This window comes from Typha angustifolia, chromosome 4, assembly GCF_048772165.1.
Source record: "Typha angustifolia cultivar Huaian chromosome 4, ASM4877216v1, whole genome shotgun sequence".
NCBI classification, from domain to species: domain Eukaryota; kingdom Viridiplantae; phylum Streptophyta; class Magnoliopsida; order Poales; family Typhaceae; genus Typha; species Typha angustifolia.
This window is the reverse complement of record NC_133242.1, coordinates 1029384-1048072: the sequence shown is the minus strand read 5'-3', so window position 1 is coordinate 1048072 and position 18689 is coordinate 1029384. Positions and strand designations below refer to the sequence as shown.

General features: G+C 40.0%; 4 protein-coding genes across 6 annotated transcripts; 2 read left to right on the top strand and 2 right to left on the bottom strand.

The window, feature by feature from the left end:
* Positions 1 to 328: 328 nt before the first annotated feature.
* Positions 329 to 7349, top strand: LOC140758943 (protein FAR1-RELATED SEQUENCE 12-like). Of its 2 annotated transcripts, none has more exons than XM_073095359.1 (9): positions 329 to 1639; positions 1818 to 1895; positions 2208 to 2285; positions 3191 to 5243; positions 5368 to 5489; positions 5583 to 5657; positions 5727 to 5786; positions 6154 to 6280; positions 6465 to 7349. In XM_073095359.1, the coding sequence occupies exons 1-8, from the start codon at positions 554 to 556 to the stop codon at positions 6277 to 6279; spliced, it is 3678 nt and encodes a 1225-aa protein (XP_072951460.1). In that variant the 5' UTR covers positions 329 to 553; the 3' UTR covers position 6280; positions 6465 to 7349. The 2 variants fall into 2 exon arrangements, with proteins under 2 accessions (XP_072951460.1, XP_072951459.1); XM_073095358.1 differs by having other exon boundaries at positions 330 to 1639; positions 5721 to 5786.
* Positions 7350 to 7493: 144 nt separating this feature from the next.
* LOC140758944 (uncharacterized) lies at positions 7494 to 10313 on the bottom strand. The gene is made up of 6 exons (XM_073095360.1): positions 9880 to 10313; positions 9485 to 9633; positions 9117 to 9227; positions 8901 to 9051; positions 8379 to 8653; positions 7494 to 8204 (listed from the first exon to the last, which is right to left on the bottom strand). The coding sequence occupies exons 1-6, from the start codon at positions 10156 to 10158 to the stop codon at positions 7964 to 7966; spliced, it is 1206 nt and encodes a 401-aa protein (XP_072951461.1). The 5' UTR covers positions 10159 to 10313; the 3' UTR covers positions 7494 to 7963.
* Positions 10314 to 11929: 1616 nt separating this feature from the next.
* Positions 11930 to 16677, top strand: LOC140759265 (protein JASON-like). 2 transcript variants are annotated; one of them, XM_073095776.1, is made up of 7 exons: positions 11930 to 12102; positions 12188 to 12242; positions 12336 to 12427; positions 13429 to 13655; positions 13757 to 14621; positions 14697 to 14779; positions 15501 to 16677. In XM_073095776.1, the coding sequence occupies exons 1-7, from the start codon at positions 12016 to 12018 to the stop codon at positions 15550 to 15552; spliced, it is 1461 nt and encodes a 486-aa protein (XP_072951877.1). In that variant the 5' UTR covers positions 11930 to 12015; the 3' UTR covers positions 15553 to 16677. The 2 variants fall into 2 exon arrangements, with proteins under 2 accessions (XP_072951877.1, XP_072951876.1); XM_073095775.1 differs by having other exon boundaries at positions 11930 to 12105.
* Positions 16678 to 16834: 157 nt separating this feature from the next.
* Positions 16835 to 18320, bottom strand: LOC140759266 (transcription factor JUNGBRUNNEN 1-like). Its single transcript, XM_073095777.1, has 3 exons — positions 17982 to 18320; positions 17581 to 17882; positions 16835 to 17452 (listed from the first exon to the last, which is right to left on the bottom strand). Exons 1-3 carry the CDS (start codon positions 18187 to 18189, stop codon positions 17060 to 17062), a joined length of 903 nt encoding a protein of 300 aa, XP_072951878.1. The 5' UTR covers positions 18190 to 18320; the 3' UTR covers positions 16835 to 17059.
* Positions 18321 to 18689: the final 369 nt, after the last annotated feature.

Below are 18689 nucleotides of genomic sequence, written 5' to 3'. Positions count from 1 at the left end.
TGCCTTTGCTTCTCTCTGTGCTGCTAAACAATATATTATACTTCTAATAAAACAGAGTGCTAGCTGCTAATTCACGTGAAATGCACGTGGAAGTTTCGATTCGGCTGTGAAATAATGGTTCAATCTGAAGCTTTTCTCGTTCAACCCCATTTGCACAGGATCCATTGTGACCCGAACAAACAATAGCTTTGGTTGTTTAAACCTTGAGTCGACACGTGACCCGAGGTAGAATAAATCCATGGGCTCCACCTCTACCCGAGGTAGAATAAATCCATGGGCTCCACCTCTACACGCGGCGTACGTGTCAGTGGCACAGGGGCGTCGCAGCATCGCTCGCTTGTTCGGATCCACTCACGCCCTTTCCCCAATTCGGCACACAGAAGACATCGCGAGAGCCGAGAGGCGAGAGGGAAGGGAGGAAGTTGAAGAGAAATGATGAGATCATTCTCGTTTACCACCTCGATCAGGAAATTCTAGGGTTTCGATTTCTACGGCGAGAAATCCTTAGCCGAGGGTTTCTAATTTACCTTCGATTTCGCTAGATTCTCACGATATGGTGTCGATTGCGGAGATACACGATGACCCCTCGAACATGGAGGGGAGGCCCAAGGAAGAAGGAATCGACGGCGAAACGGCCAAGGAGAACGATGAAAGCAACCCTTCTGACAATCTCGAGGCGCCTCCGGTGGATCCCGAGGCCGAGGTGAAGGAGACCCCTCCCGATAACAGCCCTGCTCCTGCTCCAGCTCCAGCTTCAGCTCCTCCGGTGGCAATCACCGAGGCGTCGTCGGCCGGACCGAAACTGTACAGCGAGTACGCTCTCCGCGTGGCCTACATCATGCGGAGCTACCTCTCCATGCGCCAGGCTGGCTCTGCCGGAGCCTCCGGCTTCGCGCCCGTCTCGTTGGGGGAGGGGGAGGGGGAGGGGCTCTCCGGCGACAGGTGCAAGGCGATGATGGAGGTGGTGCGGAAGGAGCACGGGAGGTGGGCGGTGTCGAAGCTCGTGATGGAGCACAACCACTCGCTAACGCCACGTGAAGAGGGCGGAGAGGCGTTGCCGTTGCCGGTCATGGGAATGGAGTTCGAGTCAGTGGAGGCGGCAAAGGCTTTCTATTATGGGTATGGAGAGAGTTTTGGGTTTAAGGCACGGACAGGTTCGAACCGGCGGTCTGCAGGTAGTGGGGCTCTTATCATGCAGAGGTTTCTATGTTGGAGAGGGGATTATCTTATGTACAGAAAGAATGCGGAGGTTAGCACTATGAGGCGGAAGAGGGGCCCGTATAAGAAAAGAGCAAGGAGGCTAGCAGAGGAGGCTGCAGCCGCAGCTAAAAGAGTTGGGACGATGATGGAGGTCATACAAGTTGCAGGTTCGGCAGAGAAAGGCGAGGTGGAGGTGCAAAGTAATGCTCCTGTGAGTAACGCAATGGATCCAGGGCTGAAAACGATGGTTGATGCCAAGGTTGGTGGGAAGGGTAAGGATGATGGGAGGGCGATTCCGGTGGCTAATACTGCTCAATCTCGGCTGCTGAGGGAGCTCGGTGTAAGAGTGTCTCGGTACACGAATGAAGAAAGGAGAAATATAATTCTCAAGTACATGATGAAACGGAAAAGTAGGCCGGGTGCAGAGAGGCCTCCTAAGGTATGTTCCGATCTTGTTTCTCGTCACTGTAGGACCTGTTCTATCATACTGGAAAAGGGAGTATTAGGTTCAAAGACTTGTACATGAGTAGAAGGTAAATAGTTGGATCCTTTCTTGAAAGGATAATAAATTTTGTTGATGCGCTCCTTGGCCTTTTTTTTTTTCTTTACCTTTGCAGGTTCCTTCACGGCAAGCTTTGGCTGAAAGGCGTCAGAGAGGCGTCGGGGGTAGATTTCTCAGTAGAGAAGGAACACAAGTAATCTTCTCTCTCTGTTTTCTCTCAGGCACAAAATTAAGCTCACTCATTGGGGTAATATCGAGCCCATTTATTGTGAACTGAATATAACCCCTATCTCTTAATGCTCATCCAGATATTCTCCACTCCTAATTTTGGCTTTAGTTGTAGGGCAATAATTATATATGAGCTTGGTAAAGGAAATATCAGTTTCATAGACCTCTACATGGATAGAAGACAGATAGTTGGTTCTTGAAATCATTTATTAAAAGATAATAACCCTGAAATATTGCTGATAAAATTTAATGGGTCTCTTTCTTTATTTCCTTGCAGGTTCCTTCACGGAAAGTTTTGGCTGAAAGACGCCAGAGAGTTATTGTGCCAAGAATTCTTAGTAGGGAAGAAACAAAGGTAAATTTCTTACTGTAGTCTCAGAATTGAATTTATGCATTGTTCTGGTAAGTAGGTCATTTATTGTTAGCTGAACTTAAATACACGGGTTCTTAAAGTATATCTAGATATAATCTCCTATCATAGTTTTGGATTCTGGAGGCTTATTTTATGGATATGAAAATTCACTTATGACAAGGATTATGGTGTCTTAGGCTCTTAGCCCTTTTTGGTCACTATTAGTCAGATTGAGCTTGATGCCACTATCTACTTCAAAGGATATTTGGAAATCCAACTGTCTGCTTAGGGTGTACCTGTCCTTGGTTGATTAAGTTTAAGATAATACTAAAATTGGAATATTCTTTTTGGGTTTTATTTACCTTCATCACTTATTTAGAAACCTGTGTAGCTTAAGAGGAGGTACCTGATGAAGAATCACTGACATATGATGTGCATTTTCCAGCAGCAGAACATAACATAAAAGTTGTTACTAGGAAAAAGCGCAACTAGCTAGAGGTTTAGCTAATTAACAGAATTTCATTGGCATTTAGATGTTGCTTTATAGCTAGTGTAGCAAGGATAAAAGTATCACACATGTAGCAAGCTGGTCTGGACTTGGACTAGTTTAGAATTTAGATGAGCAAGAGCCGTATAGAGGTAAAGATGGCAAAGATGGCTCAATTTGTACTCAAAATATGGTCCAACTTGTCTCTGCCCATTAGATCCCTTGGCGGACATGCTTGTGCGTCCCTCTATGTATGCTAGATAGACATAGGGGAAAACAGGAAATGGACATTTTGTTAATTAAAGCCTGTGAAAATTTCTAACTTAAGTTGCGGGTTTCTTCCCCTCTTGCTTGTTTAGAATCATCTTACTGTATGCAATTGATTTATCCTTCTCTTTCTGAACTTGATGATTATTTCCAGGCCCCGCGCAAAGATGTTGAAATGGTAGAACCAGAGCCAGAGCCAGACCCCCCTGCAGAAGTTGTTAGTGATGCAGGAGGAGAGCCGAAAGTTGGCATGGTGTTTCCAAATGAAGAGAAGGCTTATGAATTCTATGTTAACTATGCTACCACTGTTGGATTCAGCATCCGAAAAGGTTGGTGGGATAAATCAGCCAGGAACATTACTAGATCAAGAGTTTATGTGTGTTCAAGAGAAGGATTCCGTCCAAAGAGTGTAGCAATTGATGCTAAAAAGCCAAGACCAGAAACAAGAACTGGTTGCCAAGCACGTATGGCTATTAAAATTACATCTAGTGGTAGATACTGCATAAGTGAATTTGTACCTGATCATAATCATGAACTTGTGGCCCCATTGGATATTCAGAAATTAAGATCACAGAAGCTTTTAGCTAAGGTACAGCCTGCACGACATAATGCCACTTTAATACCTGCTAATTACAAAAATTACCTTAGGTCAAAACGCATGAAGGACATGCAGCTGGGTGATGCTGGTGCTTTATGTGAGTACCTTCAAAAAATGAAAAGTGATAACCCCTCATTCTTTTATGCCATTCAAGTTGATGAAGATGATCAATTGACAAACATATTTTGGGCTGATGCAAAGTCAATGATGGATTTTCACTATTTTGGTGATGTACTATGTTTTGATACAAGATATAGAATAAATGATTACGGCAGACCTTTTGCTTTGTTTGTTGGTATTAATCATCACAAACAGTCAGTAATATTTGGTGCTGCATTAATTTATGATGAATCTGTGGAATCTTTCAAGTGGTTGTTTGAAACATTTAAATCTGCTATGTCTGGGAAGCAGCCAAAAACAGTCTTGATTGATCAGTGTACATCTATAAGCGAGGCAATTACTGTTGTATGGCCAGGCACTATCTATCGTCCTTGTGTGTTGCATGTGTACCAGAATGCCACTAAGATCTTGAGTCACATTTTTGAAGGCTCGGAAACTTTTGCACCTGACTTTAGCAGGTGTTTGTATGATTGCGAGGAGGAGGAGGAATTCCTATCAGCTTGGGAGATGCTACTGGAAAAGTATGACCTGAAAGATAATGATTGGTTGAGGAAGTTATATGCGGAAAGAGAAATATGGGCTTTGGTGTATGGACGTCATACATTTTGTGCGGACATTACAAGCACTCTCCGGAGTGATAACTTGAATGCTGTGCTAAAAGAATACTTGAAACTGGAGGTGGATCTCCCTTATTTTCTCAAGCAGTATGATAAATTAGTGGTTGGCAAACGTTTTGCGGAACAGCAAGCTGATTATCTTGCAAATCAAGGGACAGCTAGAATCCCCCCACTGCGGTTGCTTTGGCAAGCTTCTAGTGCATATACTCCGGCAGTGTTTGAAGTATTCAGATTGGAATATGAGTTGTTCTTGAGTTGTATGGTTTATAGTTGTGATGAAGTTGGGACAATATCTGAATATGAGGTCACTGTCAAGGACAAACCTAGAGTGCATTTTGTTAGATTTGATTCGTCAGACTGTACAGTTGTTTGCAGCTGCAAAATGTTTGACTTTGTTGGGGTTCAATGTTGCCATGTGCTGAAAGTTCTTGATTGTAGAAATATCAAAGAACTTCCGCAACACTACATCTTGAAAAGGTGGAGGAAGGATGCTAAAAGTGATACACTAAGAGGAAATTGTTGTTACACACCAGAAGATGATCCCAAATCATCTCTATCGAAGCGCTACAGCTCATTATGTCGAATATTGTACAAGGTTGCTGCGAAGGCTGCAGAAAATGTGGAGGCATATGCCTTCATGGAAAGCCAATCAGATCAGCTCCTGGAGCAGGTAGAGCGGATCTTGCAAGCAAGACTTCTTGAAAAGTCTCCATCAAGTGCTCCTGCAAAGGGTCATCAACAAACTCTGGTTCAAAATGAAGGCAGCAATAATGAAATGCGGAGGGTAAGTGGGAAGAAAAGTAAAAATGGAGATATTCGTCGAAGGCAGCAAAATGTTGTTGATACGAATAAAAGGAGGAAGGGGATACAAGGTTTGTATGGAAATCCATGGGCTGCTCTTATTTTCTACTAGCATTGTTGTAGGAAACAAAAGATTGCTACATTACTTTAGGTCAGTCCGACAAATGCATGATCATTGTGGTTGATTATATATAGGTGTGTCTGAGGAGGCAGAAAATGCACTTAGGAGTGAGGAATCACCTGCAACATCTAATGCATTTCCAGCTAACCCAAGGAATCCACCTAATCAATTCCTTGCAACAAGTCAGCTGATGCAGGTACCTCTTTTCAGTTGTGCATCTGACCTTGGATTTTGTAATTTATATTATACAAAAACTTTGATATACTATGATTTTTCTTTCAATCTATAGGCACCATACCCTACAAGCCAGCAGTTTGGACTTGGTTCTGTACAAGTCTTCCATGGCATGACACAGCTTAATCAGGTAACTTAGTGGAATATGACAGGTTTTTCAATGCGCATCTGAAACTGATGGTATTGCCAATAGATGCAGGAGTCTTCGGTAGCTTCTCTACAGCAACAACCATTCCATAGCAGCACCCCAATGAGTCAGGTTGTTCTCTTTTAACAAATAAAAGAATAAAAAAATTGTAACATTGTGCATCATGACTGGTAAAATGAATGTCCGTCCTCTGTTATTTTCATCTCTCAATTAAGACTAATAAATGTAGGCGAAAGCACCCCCATCTGTTGAAAGACAAACAGAGCCCTCTTTAAAAGTGGCTCAAGCTTCCAATCATGTAGGCAATACCTAATGTGTCTGGTCTCCATATGGAAAGCATGAGAAAATCCTGTCATGTTTTGTAAAAGACTTGTAAACATCATGTTTAAGAAACTAATGTCTAACTAGGTCTGGAATTGTTAAACTCGTATAAAATGTCTAAATCTCATATCACTATTTTGACTGTTACTATGTTCAGAACACTATGCAGCCTTACCCACCTCCAGACATGCAGTCGTTGCAATTTATCGGTAGCAATCCCCAGTTGGGCAATCAGAGCGCTGATCAAGGCCACTACACAATACCAGTGTGGGATTTCCTATAATGTATGTAATCGTGTTCTTTCTCTAGTCATTAATCTAATGTGTTAAGTTTCCTTTAAGCATGGTCTGATGCCCAGTGTAGCTTGCTGTTCTCTTAGTGAGTTTTGCAAATCTGCACTTTTGAGGATCACCTGATCACTGCTATATTTTGATCGATTATCGACCATTACTTTTCTTGGTTATGTAGGTTCAGGGAATCTGCTAGGTGGATTATGCTAAAGGTTCATCTCGTGATTCTCCTGACTTACTTTTTTAGATGCTTATTGATTGATGTGGCAACATGAGGATATCAATTTAGTTAATTTGGAAGTTATAGAAGCTCCTTGATTATGTGTATCATGGAAAGCCCTCTCATGCCTCAATGGTGGTCCAACATCTGATGTATTCTGGTGACATATTATTGGCATTCAGTATATTTAAAGCTTGTTACAATCCTTGTGGCATTTCTTGGTATTCCTCTTGCGACACTGAAGATGTGATAATAAAGTATACAGCTTAATATTTGTGTCGGACACAAGGGGAACTCAGTCAAAGGCAGAAGTGGGTGGCTTTATACATATATCGCTACTATGGGAAGGTCTCTCCATTATCTGAGAATCTTTGCTTATACCTTGCAGCTAGGCCATCTTGTTTCAGAGAACGGTTTGGTCCTTGTGCATTTTTAGTGGCTAAATGATGTGCTGTTTGGAAGTGGAGCAAAATCTGGCCAACAGTCAGCATCATGGATGGTGAATTAGTGGCATGGTCTTCTCTACCTCAGTAACTTATTGTGGAAAAGGATTTCGAGGTGCTAGCGCAGATGTTGTACCATTTCTGAATCCAAATGTTGCTGAACATGTTTTATTGGTCCTGAGTCTCATGACAAGATCTCGTGTGTATATTTGTAAAATGGTAGCTTTGCCCTCTTCTCAGTAGCTGTTGTTACACAATTTTCCTGGATAACATGGTGGCAATCTAGGTTTAATGTTTGTTTGGTTGCTGGATACTGTTTGCTGGGAATTTTTTTAGCATCTAAGATGTAAAAGAGTACGGCATGATGAAATTTGTGGCTGTTTCCTCTTTTCTCGTCTCATGCGACTTGGCTGTGAACAGGAATATTATCTTTGATACTATAGACTACAAACAAGTAGTAGCATACGAGTGGCGTACAACTATAACCTAATAAAGGTCTAGGAGAACGGTAAATTAAACTTCTTGATCCCAGAAAGTAAAGACCTGCGCAGTAAATCTTTGCAGAAACTTTTTAGGGTCCAATTTCAGATATCTGCCTGAAAATTGTAAGTTGAACCAGAATGATGGAAAACAGAACAGCGTGTGTCAGAGTTTTAGCCATAGATACAAGCTCACAGGCACCAATAAGAGAAAAAAGGATGAGACATTAAAAATCATGTTTGATAAAGTATTCAGTTGTCAGGCATTAATTTTGTAAGTGTACAAACAGAATCTCTGTTTTTACAAAACTTTAAGGCATTTTCTTCTGCCATTTCTTGCACAGTAAGACTATCTTTGGCACCCAAAATGCTGAAGTGTTCTGATGTTTTTCTTTTACATCAACTACAAAATTCAGGTATATCTTGTTTACTGCTGGAGCTGATTACCGTTGTAACTCCTACAATTTTCTTTTAAAAGCCAAGGAAGCTGAATGCGAAGATAATGAATGCCGCAATGCATGAATACGGCCTTCGGTCAGTGATTTAATATGGCAAGCGATTTTGTAGAAATATACTGCTGCCAAGCATCACCGTAATCTGATCTTTGATGGCTATGCTCACTTTTGGAGCAAAGTCTTGCTGGTCCATCAAAGCGGAGAACTTTCGTTTCACCATTTGCAGAACTTTTCTCAGATGTACCAAGAGTCCAAGTAGTGGGAAGCTTAAGATATTTGTCATAGAATGCTAGTGCAATTGCTGGTTTGATGTGGTTGCCCCTGAAAATGCATAATGGTAGAGTAGATAGATGGCAGTTAGTATCAGAATAAGAATTGTAAGACATGACTGTGGCGGAAGCTTTCTTCCCTAGACAACTCTTTAAAGAATATATATGATTATCTATGACAATTTTCACTGAAGTAGAAAAATATGACATAGCTGATATGACAAACCTTTCACTTCCTGAATCAAGAACTTTTGTCCACCATAAAATAGACTCCATCAGAGTTTTCTCTAGTTTATGCGGGTCAACTAGAAGGATGCTTAAATCGGGTAAGCAAGCATTTTTATCATACGGTTTGTCGGATATCCAACTCTTGGCAGCAGTTCTCTGTATAGCATTTAAAACCTCCATATTGACATAATCGCCTAACCTACTGCTGCAGTCCTCAGCAGCTCCAATAGCATGAGAGCCTAAATCAACACCAAAGAGATCTTCAATATTACCCTGTACACAAAAAGAAGAATTACTTGCAGTCTGCATGAGAAGAGATCTTCATTAAATTGTACTGTGCACAAAGCTGAGAAAATAGATAAGTTACAGCTTCTTTTTTTTCCAGCAAATTACCACTGATTGTTTATATGGTCATCAGTTGGTCATAAGCAAGGGATTGTGTAAATAGCTAAAAGTTTTTTTAACATCATACAATTGATTCATAAATATCTAAAAAGTTAATTGAGTAAAAAGAAAGTACCTTTATGATGGTATCAGGTGAGATGTATGCATATCTGTTCAAAGAGAAATACTTGGTTGGGATGACAAGTGGTGCTATTTCATAAGGAAAGGTCCAAAGGACTTCCACTTCAGGATGAGCATATTTTAGTCTCTCCTTGGCATCCTTTTGCCTACAGAAAGATCAAGCATGAGTTTTCGCAACAAAGACTCAAGTAGTTTGATATTCTATACTCACCCAGTGATATCGATGTTTGAATTAGGTAGGACTACTTTTAACTTATAATAAGGCAATTTCTCATCTTCATCTTCAGGTACAAAAAAATGGAGAAAGATGCCCTCTGGATATCTGACCAAGAAAAGAGCAACAATGTGAGTATATATGCTGACGCCTGCTTCTGGAAAGAGGTCAGGACATGAAATTCCACAGACCGATGTGTAGTTAACGAGTGTAGAAAAATTGAAATCATACTGTGGAGTGAGAGTTAAAACAATATCCAGAAACTAATATTTAGTAAGCACAGAGTACAGATATGATCAAATTCCACTGTAATCAGTTCAATCACAAGAACAAGAACAAGAACAACAACAACAACAAAATAGAACCTTGCGCTGGACAAAGTCGAGTTGGCAAGCACAGCAAGCACTCGAAGATCCAAACAATTCGTCCAGGAAAAGATGTGTATCCCTGGGACTTCACCTTGTTTCTGAATCCTGCTGGAGTGCTCATTCTCTACGGTTCTTCGATTTGTAGACTGTGAGAAAATAAATTCAAACTCAATGGGAATGGTTTTCAAGAGAAGAAATAAATTTATAGCAATTAGCAGCAAGAAACTAAATTTGCTAAAATTCTATCTATACCACCTAAACCCAGCCAAAGAACACCAAAGAAACACAAGTATTAGGGTTTTTTTTTAAAAAATTATTATTATTCATAGCAATGAAAGATAATTATGGATTCAACCATCGATTAGAGGAAAAGAAGAAGAAAAAGGCTTTACGATTGGTGAGGAGCGGTTGGGATCGAAGGGGATCCAGCTACGGAGGGGATCGGCGGGGTCGCGGAAGTGGGTGGCGGGAAGGAACTGGAGGCAGCCCAACGCCACGATCACGCCGATGGCGATCTTCTGCATCACCGGCTTCGGCCGCGGCGATGGTTCGATGTCCGGCCGGATCGGCCCGCCGCCGGCCGACGGTGGAGCGCGCGAGGAGCTCGTCGGACGGCGAGCTAGGCCGGAGCCGGAGGCGTGGTGGGTCGGCTCGGAGGAGTAGGACGCCATTGGTGGTCTCACCTCTCGAGATTCCCACCTTCTGGACTTCGGACTCCTCCCTATCTCTCGTTCGTGGGAATTAGATGGGTCTGGTGGCTCGGACGAAGCGGCGGGCGGTTCACCCGAGTCTGAAATAGGTTTCCGGAGTCAACGGCGCCCGTCGGGATCCTCGTGTGGGAGCCCAGCTGGCATCGTTGACCATGGGTAATTGTGAAGCAAGTCAAATATGGGGTGTGTCTCTTATAATTCCTTTTTACTAGAATTCTATTTGCTAAGTAAGTTGCTAAGAAAATACTTTATTTTGCAACGAAAAAGAAAAAGAAAAAGAAAAGGGTCCGTTTGTCTTATATATAATATCAGAGTACATTCCATCCCAGTATAAGTTAATAGGGATAATGCCCCCCCCTAAAGATCCAGCTCTCCTACTCGAAATTTGTTATCTAATCGGCACCAAAATTCTCCTGTAAAGAATCTTTACGCTTTTAAAAGAGAAGAAGAAGAAGAAGAAGAAGAAGAAGAAAAAAAAAAACCGTTGTTAGTTGGCCGGTTCAAAATAGGTCTTTTTTATATAATTTTTTATTTTATCATTTTAAGAGCAAGAAGGCTAGACATTGGTTGGAAGAAAAAAAAAAAAAAACTAATGCAGAGATGTTTAGACCTTCCTAAGCTTTAGTTGACATACTAAACCGTTCAATTTAGGCTTTAGGTCATTACGCCATCAACTCATTGTTCCAAATCTTCGCGTTACTCCATTAAAATATTATATTGTTGACACATCAAATAGAGTCAAATTGAACCATTAAGCCAAACTACTATACCAAAACATAAAGTAATTTTCTTTGTAATAATTGTTTTGATCGTTTAAGAGCCCAGGGTTAGGTATGGACTGACCACCCTATTAAACTTTAGTCAATATACTAAGACACTTAGTTTAAGCTTCAATTTTTGTAAGCTGATGAAATTATTGTTATAAACTAAATAATACTGAGACATACTTTAAGCCAATGTGTTATCAAACTGTTATTTTAAGCTAACCGTTGAGCTATCAACTGAGTCAAGTCATTAAATTAAACTATCGCTAACCATTAAATAATTTTTTTATAATAATTATTTAAAATTGAAGTCAATCACATAACCTCAATAGTCATGAGAAAGAGTACTTATAAATTTATTTGAATTGGGAGGTGGTCTCTCTTTTTTTTTTTTTTTTTTTTTGAGGGAATGAGTTATAGTTAGCTATTGATGATTGGCTCACATGGGTTCTACCCCACTTCGCCCAAAACATACAATTCATGAGGGATTGGTTCCCCCGCTCGGATCATTCCGGCCCGGGTTGCAGCCAATCCCCTCAGCGCGGCCCAATCGGCCAGCCTGTTACATCTCCTTCCTACATGACCTACAATACATTCCACTAGCCCATTCATTTGGGTTTTGTATTTGCGAATGATGCTTCTAATCTGCCAAGGACAGGGCCTTTCCTCCTTCATAATCTACAGGAATTCTCATTTTATACGGAAGGAAAAAAAATTGATGAATCCGAGGTTACGATCTTCTGCACTTTCGAATACAGGAAGTTAGTAGATCCGTTCTGCCACGTAGCAAGATACAGAGAATTCCTGCATCTGAGAATGGAGACCATCCTCCACTCATAACTGTTGCAGGAAAACGTCGGCCTCCAAATTTCCATTTCTTTCCCTCGTAGCTGCCAATTTAAATTTCAAATTTCCCAATTAAACGCCTCCATGGAACCAAAAACCCAATAAGCTCCTCACACTCTCTCTCCTCCAACCTCGCCATCCTTTCCGAAGCACCGAAGCTTATCATAGAGAAGAATCGAGCTTAGGGTTTTCGTCGATCGCGAGGCAAATGGGCTGCTTGTTTGGTTGCTTTCGTATCAAGGACGGCGAGCGAAGGAATCATCTAATCTCCAGCTCGATCGCTTCAAGGAGCGAGGTGGTAAGTGGTTTCGAAGACCTTTTCCTTTGTATGCCTCATCAATTTTGACGAATTAGGGGTTCTTTTGTTGTCGAATCGGTAGATTAATGGGGAGAAATTGGTGTCGAAGAAACTAGCTTCCTTCTTCTTGCGCGAAGGTAATGATCGATGCCTGCAATTTTGAAAATGTGCAGTGGTGATTTATAACGATTGTTGTGGATTTATCTTTCCGTCGCTTTGTATCTTATTAGAAGAGGAAGATTCTCCTTGTGAGCAAACCGCCTATCTAAATTCGCAACAAAAGATCGACAAAGTTAGTTCAGACAGAGAATTACAATACGAGGTATTTATCCGAACAATTTTTTAATTCATCAAAATTGTTTTGGCGGGTGATCTATTTATTCTTAGCTCCTATATATCAGGACATATATTGTTCTAACTTGATGGATTTTGTTAATCTTGTTTAATTGTCACTCTGGTTGATGATTCTTTTACATGCAAGTAAGATTCAATGTCCTTCTACGTTGCTATCAAGCTAGGACTCTGCAATCCTGTTCTTAGCATTCGTTGCTGATTAACACATTGTGATCAAGCACCGAGAGGTTGATATAATTAGTTCAGGATGAAGTGGAGATGTACCATTTCTACACTAAAAAGAACATATGCATGGTCTCACTGATCTCCTAATATTTTGTAATATCATATTAATAGCAAGTGTCAACTAGGATAAGGAAAAAAAAAACAATTATCTTTCTATCTTAATATCAACATAGTTTCAAATAATTCTAGTGGATGTTTCAAAAACAGGGTTTAGTTGATTTAAACTAAGCATTTTGTTAGGTTCTAACTCCTTTTTGATGATCTTCTGCTGCTTATTTGTTCTTTCAAACTTGACACTGAGGTACTGAAATTGCCCAATTCTTGTTTGCCATTTACTTTTTTTAAATTTATAGCAGTGAGAAAAAAGTCTCCTTGCACACTTCTTTTATGTCTGACTTCACAATCTTGAACAATAGTGGTCATTCAAAAAAATAAAAGGAGATTTTCAGATAGAATCAGTGAGTCCAGTAAGACTAGTCTAAAAATCACTATTTTGGTCTACTGATAAATGCAACCAATAAGCAAGGCCCCCTCCTTCAGTCCTAAGGTTATATCAAGGCGGACTGCTAACTTGTTCATAACGGAAGTGATTCATGTCCAGAGTACCTTACAAGAAACTGTTTTACATCTCTTTGCTTCTGGTTTCAGTATGTCTTGCTTATCATTGTTTTAAACTCTATCTTTAAGAACTTGCAATGCTCTCTGTTTGACTTCCATCATGCTGAAGTTAAAGAGGTTAAACAGGCAAAGTTCCTCAAATCTTGTGGTGCTCTACTAGAAACTCCTGCAGAAATTCGAAAAACTTCTGAAAATATAAATGCAGGAAGTCATGATAAGGATGGGATTCCTTCCATTAGCTCATGGCTTCCAAGTATGTCCGGCAGGGTGCTTCTCATGGAAGGAAAAAATGCCGAGCTTCTCGGATCTCCAGCAGAGTCCCATGAAAGTTCTGGTTTTCCAGAAACTGGAAGGTAGAACCATTGGAGGCTTTCTACCTTTTAGGTTATTTTACAATTTTATTACAACTGAAGAAATTCAGCTTCTTATAATTTTACATTTGATTTTCATGTAGCTCTACTTGTAAGGGACATCAGTCATCAAGGCATTACGTGGGTGCTTCACGTTCAGATTCTTCAAGCAAGTCTCTGCACTTTGAAGGTGTAAAGCATGAGCCTGGACTTGAAGAATCCTGGATGAGCAGTTTCTCGTTAGATGCAACTCCTATTAAAAGAGAAGACACGCAGATTCCAATGTTTGGCTCTAAACATTCACCCTTTCCAACCCCACTAAAAGTGACTGAGGAAATGTATACACCAGCAACTGCTTATCCAGGTAACTTGGAGAATCTCAGAAGTGGGAAAAATGCTCGGATCCGCACGCAGTATGTATATCCAGTTCTGAATCCTGTTGAGAGCTTCTCTCAATGGAAAGTGCTGAAAGAAGGTTCCTATGAGCCTGGCCAATCACAGGATATTCCTGAGCAGGAAAAGAATGCTAGTCTAGCTACAGGAGAGAAGTCAGAAATGACATCCCAAACTTCAGCATCACAGGATTCCAAACTCTACCACTCCCTGGAGTTCACATCTCCTGGTAACGAGAGAAGACAACACATAAGTGCAGCCTCCAGTGCTAACAATTCACTTCGGGAGAAGCCAAGTACAAATATGACACCTCTGGGAAGGAAGATACCACTCGATCAGGATGATCCTGATCTTGTGGTTGCAAGTTTATCTCAGTGGTTGAAGCCTCCAAGTGCTAATAAGGGAGTGAGTGAGATGTTTAGAAGGGATAAATCTCATTCTGGAAAGAGCTCCGATGGAGACAGACCCATTATTGGAATGGTTGCAGCACACTGGAATGATGAGGAACCTGATCGTATATCTCCTAAAAGTTGGGATAGAAATGGCATTCCCAATTCAACAAACAAGTATAAAGAAGTAAGTTTCTCTGGTATCTTTAAGCCTTTATGATGAAAACATACCTATATTAATGAAATTTCATTGTTTGGACAGGATCAGAAAGTTAGTTGGCATGCAACACCATTTGAAGAGAGGCTAGAGAAGGCTCTGTCGGAGGAAAAATTACTCTCACAAAGGTTGTAGAAAGCTACTTTGATCTTAAATTAAATATACATTGCGTTTCAACCTCGTTTTAAATTTTTGGTGCTCTTACGCTTATTAACTCAAAGGAATCATACTGCTTCCATGCTTCGCTATTGGAATTTTGTTACATTAACTTTTGAGGATAAATCATGGTAATTTAGCTCCTATAGTGCTGCCTTTAATTAAAAAAAAATTGCACACTATCTAAACACTTCTTTCTTTTGTCGAATCTTGCAAAACCAGATAGATGATTCAATATCAAAAAGTTCTAGTTGTTAGTCTATGTTGAGAAGTCAAATGATGAAACTTTTAAGGGATAATTCATGTTACAGCTTCTGAATTATTACGTTTTGTCACATATATATATATTTAATTTTTTTTTATCATATACACCCTCTTGAACCAAACTTTTTAAGTTTAAGAGTCCACATAATAATTATCTTTTCCTTAGTTTAGATAGTGTACATACATAATAAAAAAGTTTGGAGAAAGTGTACGTAAAAATAATAGTTTAGAAGTTCTAAGTAGAAATATATTTATTTTTAGTATGATACTAACTATACATTAGACTCTTACAGTCGATTTGTATATGAGCAAGCATAGGACAAAAGTCGTCTTTCTACTTTCTGCTACTCTTAACTTTAATTTCCACTACAATCTTGAAAGCAAGATCTCACTTTATTTAGTTGTCGAATTTTCTTTTCATGGCTGTAGGATATCTTTTAACAAAGATGAAGGCGAGGAAAGTGATACGGCGGCATCGTAAGATCTTCCTCTTTTCTGGTTTGCTGTGTGAACATCAATCTTGCCAGGTTGAGCTGTGCACACTTCACTGGTGCAATTTTTCTGCAGTCATCGTTTTCTCGAGATGACTTTTGTTTGCTCTGCATATTCTTCTCTCTATAGTAAGCAACATATTGATGATATCTTATAGCCTTCTTTTTCCCCTCTTAGTCCAATTCTGAGACACTAGAATAGTTACTTCCGGTGCATTTCCATTTATCCTTTTCCCCCCTTTGCATTAGCTCAATAATTTGTTCACTTTCTAAGGTTGTGGACTCTCTCCCAATTCCCTTCGTTTTCATGGACCTTTCAATCACCCTTATAATGTTAGAATTTTCCTGGTCGACCAAACAAGTAAGCAGTTGATTGGGTGCCAAATCAGGAGTTTAGGTAAAATTCATGTTTTACTAAATTCATTAATCGACCGGAGATTGCTTAGATTCTCTGTAATGTTTAAAAAAAATGTGTTTATTGTGATTTACACCGTTTTAAACTACTTTCATTTTAATACCTGATTTTCATTAAAACACCAGAAAACACCCTCAAATACCCAACTGGATTTTCATTAAACACCCTAAGTAAGGTGCTTTATATGATTTAACTTTTTTTTTAAAAGTAGGGGTCGAATTAGAAATATTAAAATCCAGGGTAGGATGTAAATTGAAATAAACCACGAAATTAAGAAAGGAAAAGAACTTTCTTTTTCCCTTACCGACTCGCTGAGTCGGGGACGAGTCGCGACTCGGGCGATATCTCCAACCACCTGTATAAAGTCCCAGATTAGGGTTTAATTCTTCAGTTGGTGGGTATTCGGGGCAAAAGGTTGGGAGAATAGAGAATGGGGTAAGGGAGGCGAATAGCTCTGGAAGCGGCGGATTTATCCATGTGGAGACGAGAACTTATCCCAAGCAAATCTATCTAATCCTCTGAGATTATCGTGATGGGCGGCTAATCTCCTTTAGCCATGTAGTTTTCAATCTGAATCCCTAAATCCGCTGCTCGCGTTATTCTTATCCTCCCCCTTTATTCCTATTCCCCCCTTTTATTCCGATACCCACCTGGCCTTATGATGGATATCCGCGGTAGCTCCTATCGCTCTGAAGGCCATCTTTTAATTCTTTTCTCTTCGTTTCTTTTGTTTTGATTTTTGTATGTTTTCAATTATAGTGAATAAAATATTCTCCATATTTCAACAATTTGATGTCAATTTGAACACTATGTCAAACTTCTTGATCTACCAGATATGGCCCAGGATAACTTTTGGTTTAGGATTACGATATTCTCTCTTAAGACTAATAAAAGTAGTTGATTTTGTCAACTATGACGCCTCAAAAATAATTCATAATCCCACTTTTTCCTAGTGCTTGAATTCTAATTCACAGTGTGATTAACTATTCTGTTTTCTTTTCTTTTCTTTTTTTTCTTTTTGATTTAACTATTCTTCTTACATATAAGATAAGAGGTACAAAAGAGAAGAAAAGTATAGTGCTCTAAATATATCTACACTCATAAACTGCACTTGCATCTGTCATGGTCTCCATCATCCTTCCAAGCTCATCCCAGTTGCCATCTTTCAAGAACTCGATCATTGGAGGGTTGGGAATGCTTTGATGCATCACTGTTGATGGAGTTTGGGGAGCTAATGGAATCCACTGACCTGGGAATAGTTGGCTCTTGTCTTCACAGTAATAATTAGGGTGTAATTGTGTAGCATTTGATGCTGCCAAGCACTTGTACTCATCTCCTGCATCTGATTCCAGACTGCTGCTTGTCTTTGAACTGGACTCAGTTGCAATATTCTTGCTATTTGCTTCTCTCCAGTATTGTGGGAACTTCTTGTGACAAACATTCCTCTTGAAGATTCTGCATATTGTCCAGATCTCCTGCATTTATCCATTCAGATAAAACTCTTTTCACTACTTTTTTAACAACATAATTCATATTACAACATAAGCTTAAGTTTAGTGGTCAGAGTTAGAATTAAGAATTAACTAAGGGGAGGAAATCTCACAGCTTCTTGGGTTGCAAGGGAGGAGTTGTCATTGTTCTTGCCGGCGGCCGGCGGAAGGCGGAATTCATGCATCATCCAGTCTGTTTTGGTGCCCCTACCGGCGCTCCCGCGGTAGTAGACTAAGGACTTCTTCAGCCCGATGCAATCGCCGTCATCGCCGGTGGAGTATATCGGCCGGTCGATGCCGGTCGCCTTCCAAAACCCGGATCCAGTAACCCTATTAGGTCTTATGCTGTTCCTATACTTCCTTCCTCTCAAGCAAAAGAAGTACCATTCTTTCTCACCTCCAACTGTGCTAGCTTCTGTATACAAAGAAGAAGAAAAAAAAAAGCCCACTATTAATCATTAGAACAAAAACGTTGTTATAGAACTCAGTAAGAAACAAGTGAGCTTCAACTTACTTGGGAGGTCCCACGGATCAAACTTGTAGATATCCACCTGCCTGATGATTTCTATACTCAGTATCTTCTTGTCAACCTTTCGCCGGAGATAAAAAGCGACGAGCTCTTCGTCGGTGGGATGGAAGCGGAATCCGGGGAGCATCACATCTTCTTCTTCTTCTTCTAAATGGATAGCTTTCTCTAGCTCTTTAACAATCTTCTTCTCCATCTTCTCCTCCCTCTTCCTTCCTCCAATTCCTTGGAATTCTATGCTTCTATGTTCATGTAAAGCATCAAAGGCTTTGTGTATATAACTGACTAACTAACAAAACGCGATTGATGGTAAACTTATTTGCTTTGAACTCTCTATGTCGCTATATATATATATATATATATATAATATTCTTCTCCTCTGCTGAAGGCTGCTTCAAGCCAAGGAAAGAACATAGATATAAGACAAGCTCTATAGGAGTATGTGGAGAGATCTTACTGGACGACTCGATGGATCACGTGACGTGGAAACTTTGGAAAACATTTTAGAGTAACGTGTCAAGTCAACCCAATAACGTCATCAACTTTGTGACGTTTGACCGGCGGAATTCTTGCCGCCTCTACTGATCCTATTCTTTTTTGAGATTTTTACTTATTGCCACTCAAAATTTTAAAATATCACAATTATCGTTAAATTATTCTGCTATTTCCAAGTCATCATTTAAATTAAATCTAATT

Coding starts and splice junctions, on each gene's coding strand:
- LOC140758943 (XM_073095358.1), top strand. CDS start 554: ATGGTGTCGATTGCGGAGATACACGATGACCCCTCGAACATGGAGGGG. Junction 1,640..1,817: donor GTGCAGAGAGGCCTCCTAAG/GTATGTTCCGAT, acceptor TTACCTTTGCAG/GTTCCTTCACGGCAAGCTTT. Junction 2,286..3,190: donor TTAGTAGGGAAGAAACAAAG/GTAAATTTCTTA, acceptor GATTATTTCCAG/GCCCCGCGCAAAGATGTTGA.
- LOC140758944 (XM_073095360.1), bottom strand. CDS start 10,158: ATGGCGTCCTACTCCTCCGAGCCGACCCACCACGCCTCCGGCTCCGGC. Junction 9,634..9,879: donor CCAACCGCTCCTCACCAATC/GTAAAGCCTTTT, acceptor ATTTTCTCACAG/TCTACAAATCGAAGAACCGT. Junction 8,205..8,378: donor CTTGATTCAGGAAGTGAAAG/GTTTGTCATATC, acceptor ATGCATTTTCAG/GGGCAACCACATCAAACCAG.
- LOC140759265 (XM_073095775.1), top strand. CDS start 12,016: ATGGGCTGCTTGTTTGGTTGCTTTCGTATCAAGGACGGCGAGCGAAGG. Junction 12,243..12,335: donor TTCCTTCTTCTTGCGCGAAG/GTAATGATCGAT, acceptor GTATCTTATTAG/AAGAGGAAGATTCTCCTTGT. Junction 14,622..14,696: donor CAACAAACAAGTATAAAGAA/GTAAGTTTCTCT, acceptor TTGTTTGGACAG/GATCAGAAAGTTAGTTGGCA.
- LOC140759266 (XM_073095777.1), bottom strand. CDS start 18,189: ATGGAGAAGAAGATTGTTAAAGAGCTAGAGAAAGCTATCCATTTAGAA. Junction 17,883..17,981: donor TGATCCGTGGGACCTCCCAA/GTAAGTTGAAGC, acceptor CTTTGTATACAG/AAGCTAGCACAGTTGGAGGT. Junction 17,453..17,580: donor CCCTTGCAACCCAAGAAGCT/GTGAGATTTCCT, acceptor GGATAAATGCAG/GAGATCTGGACAATATGCAG.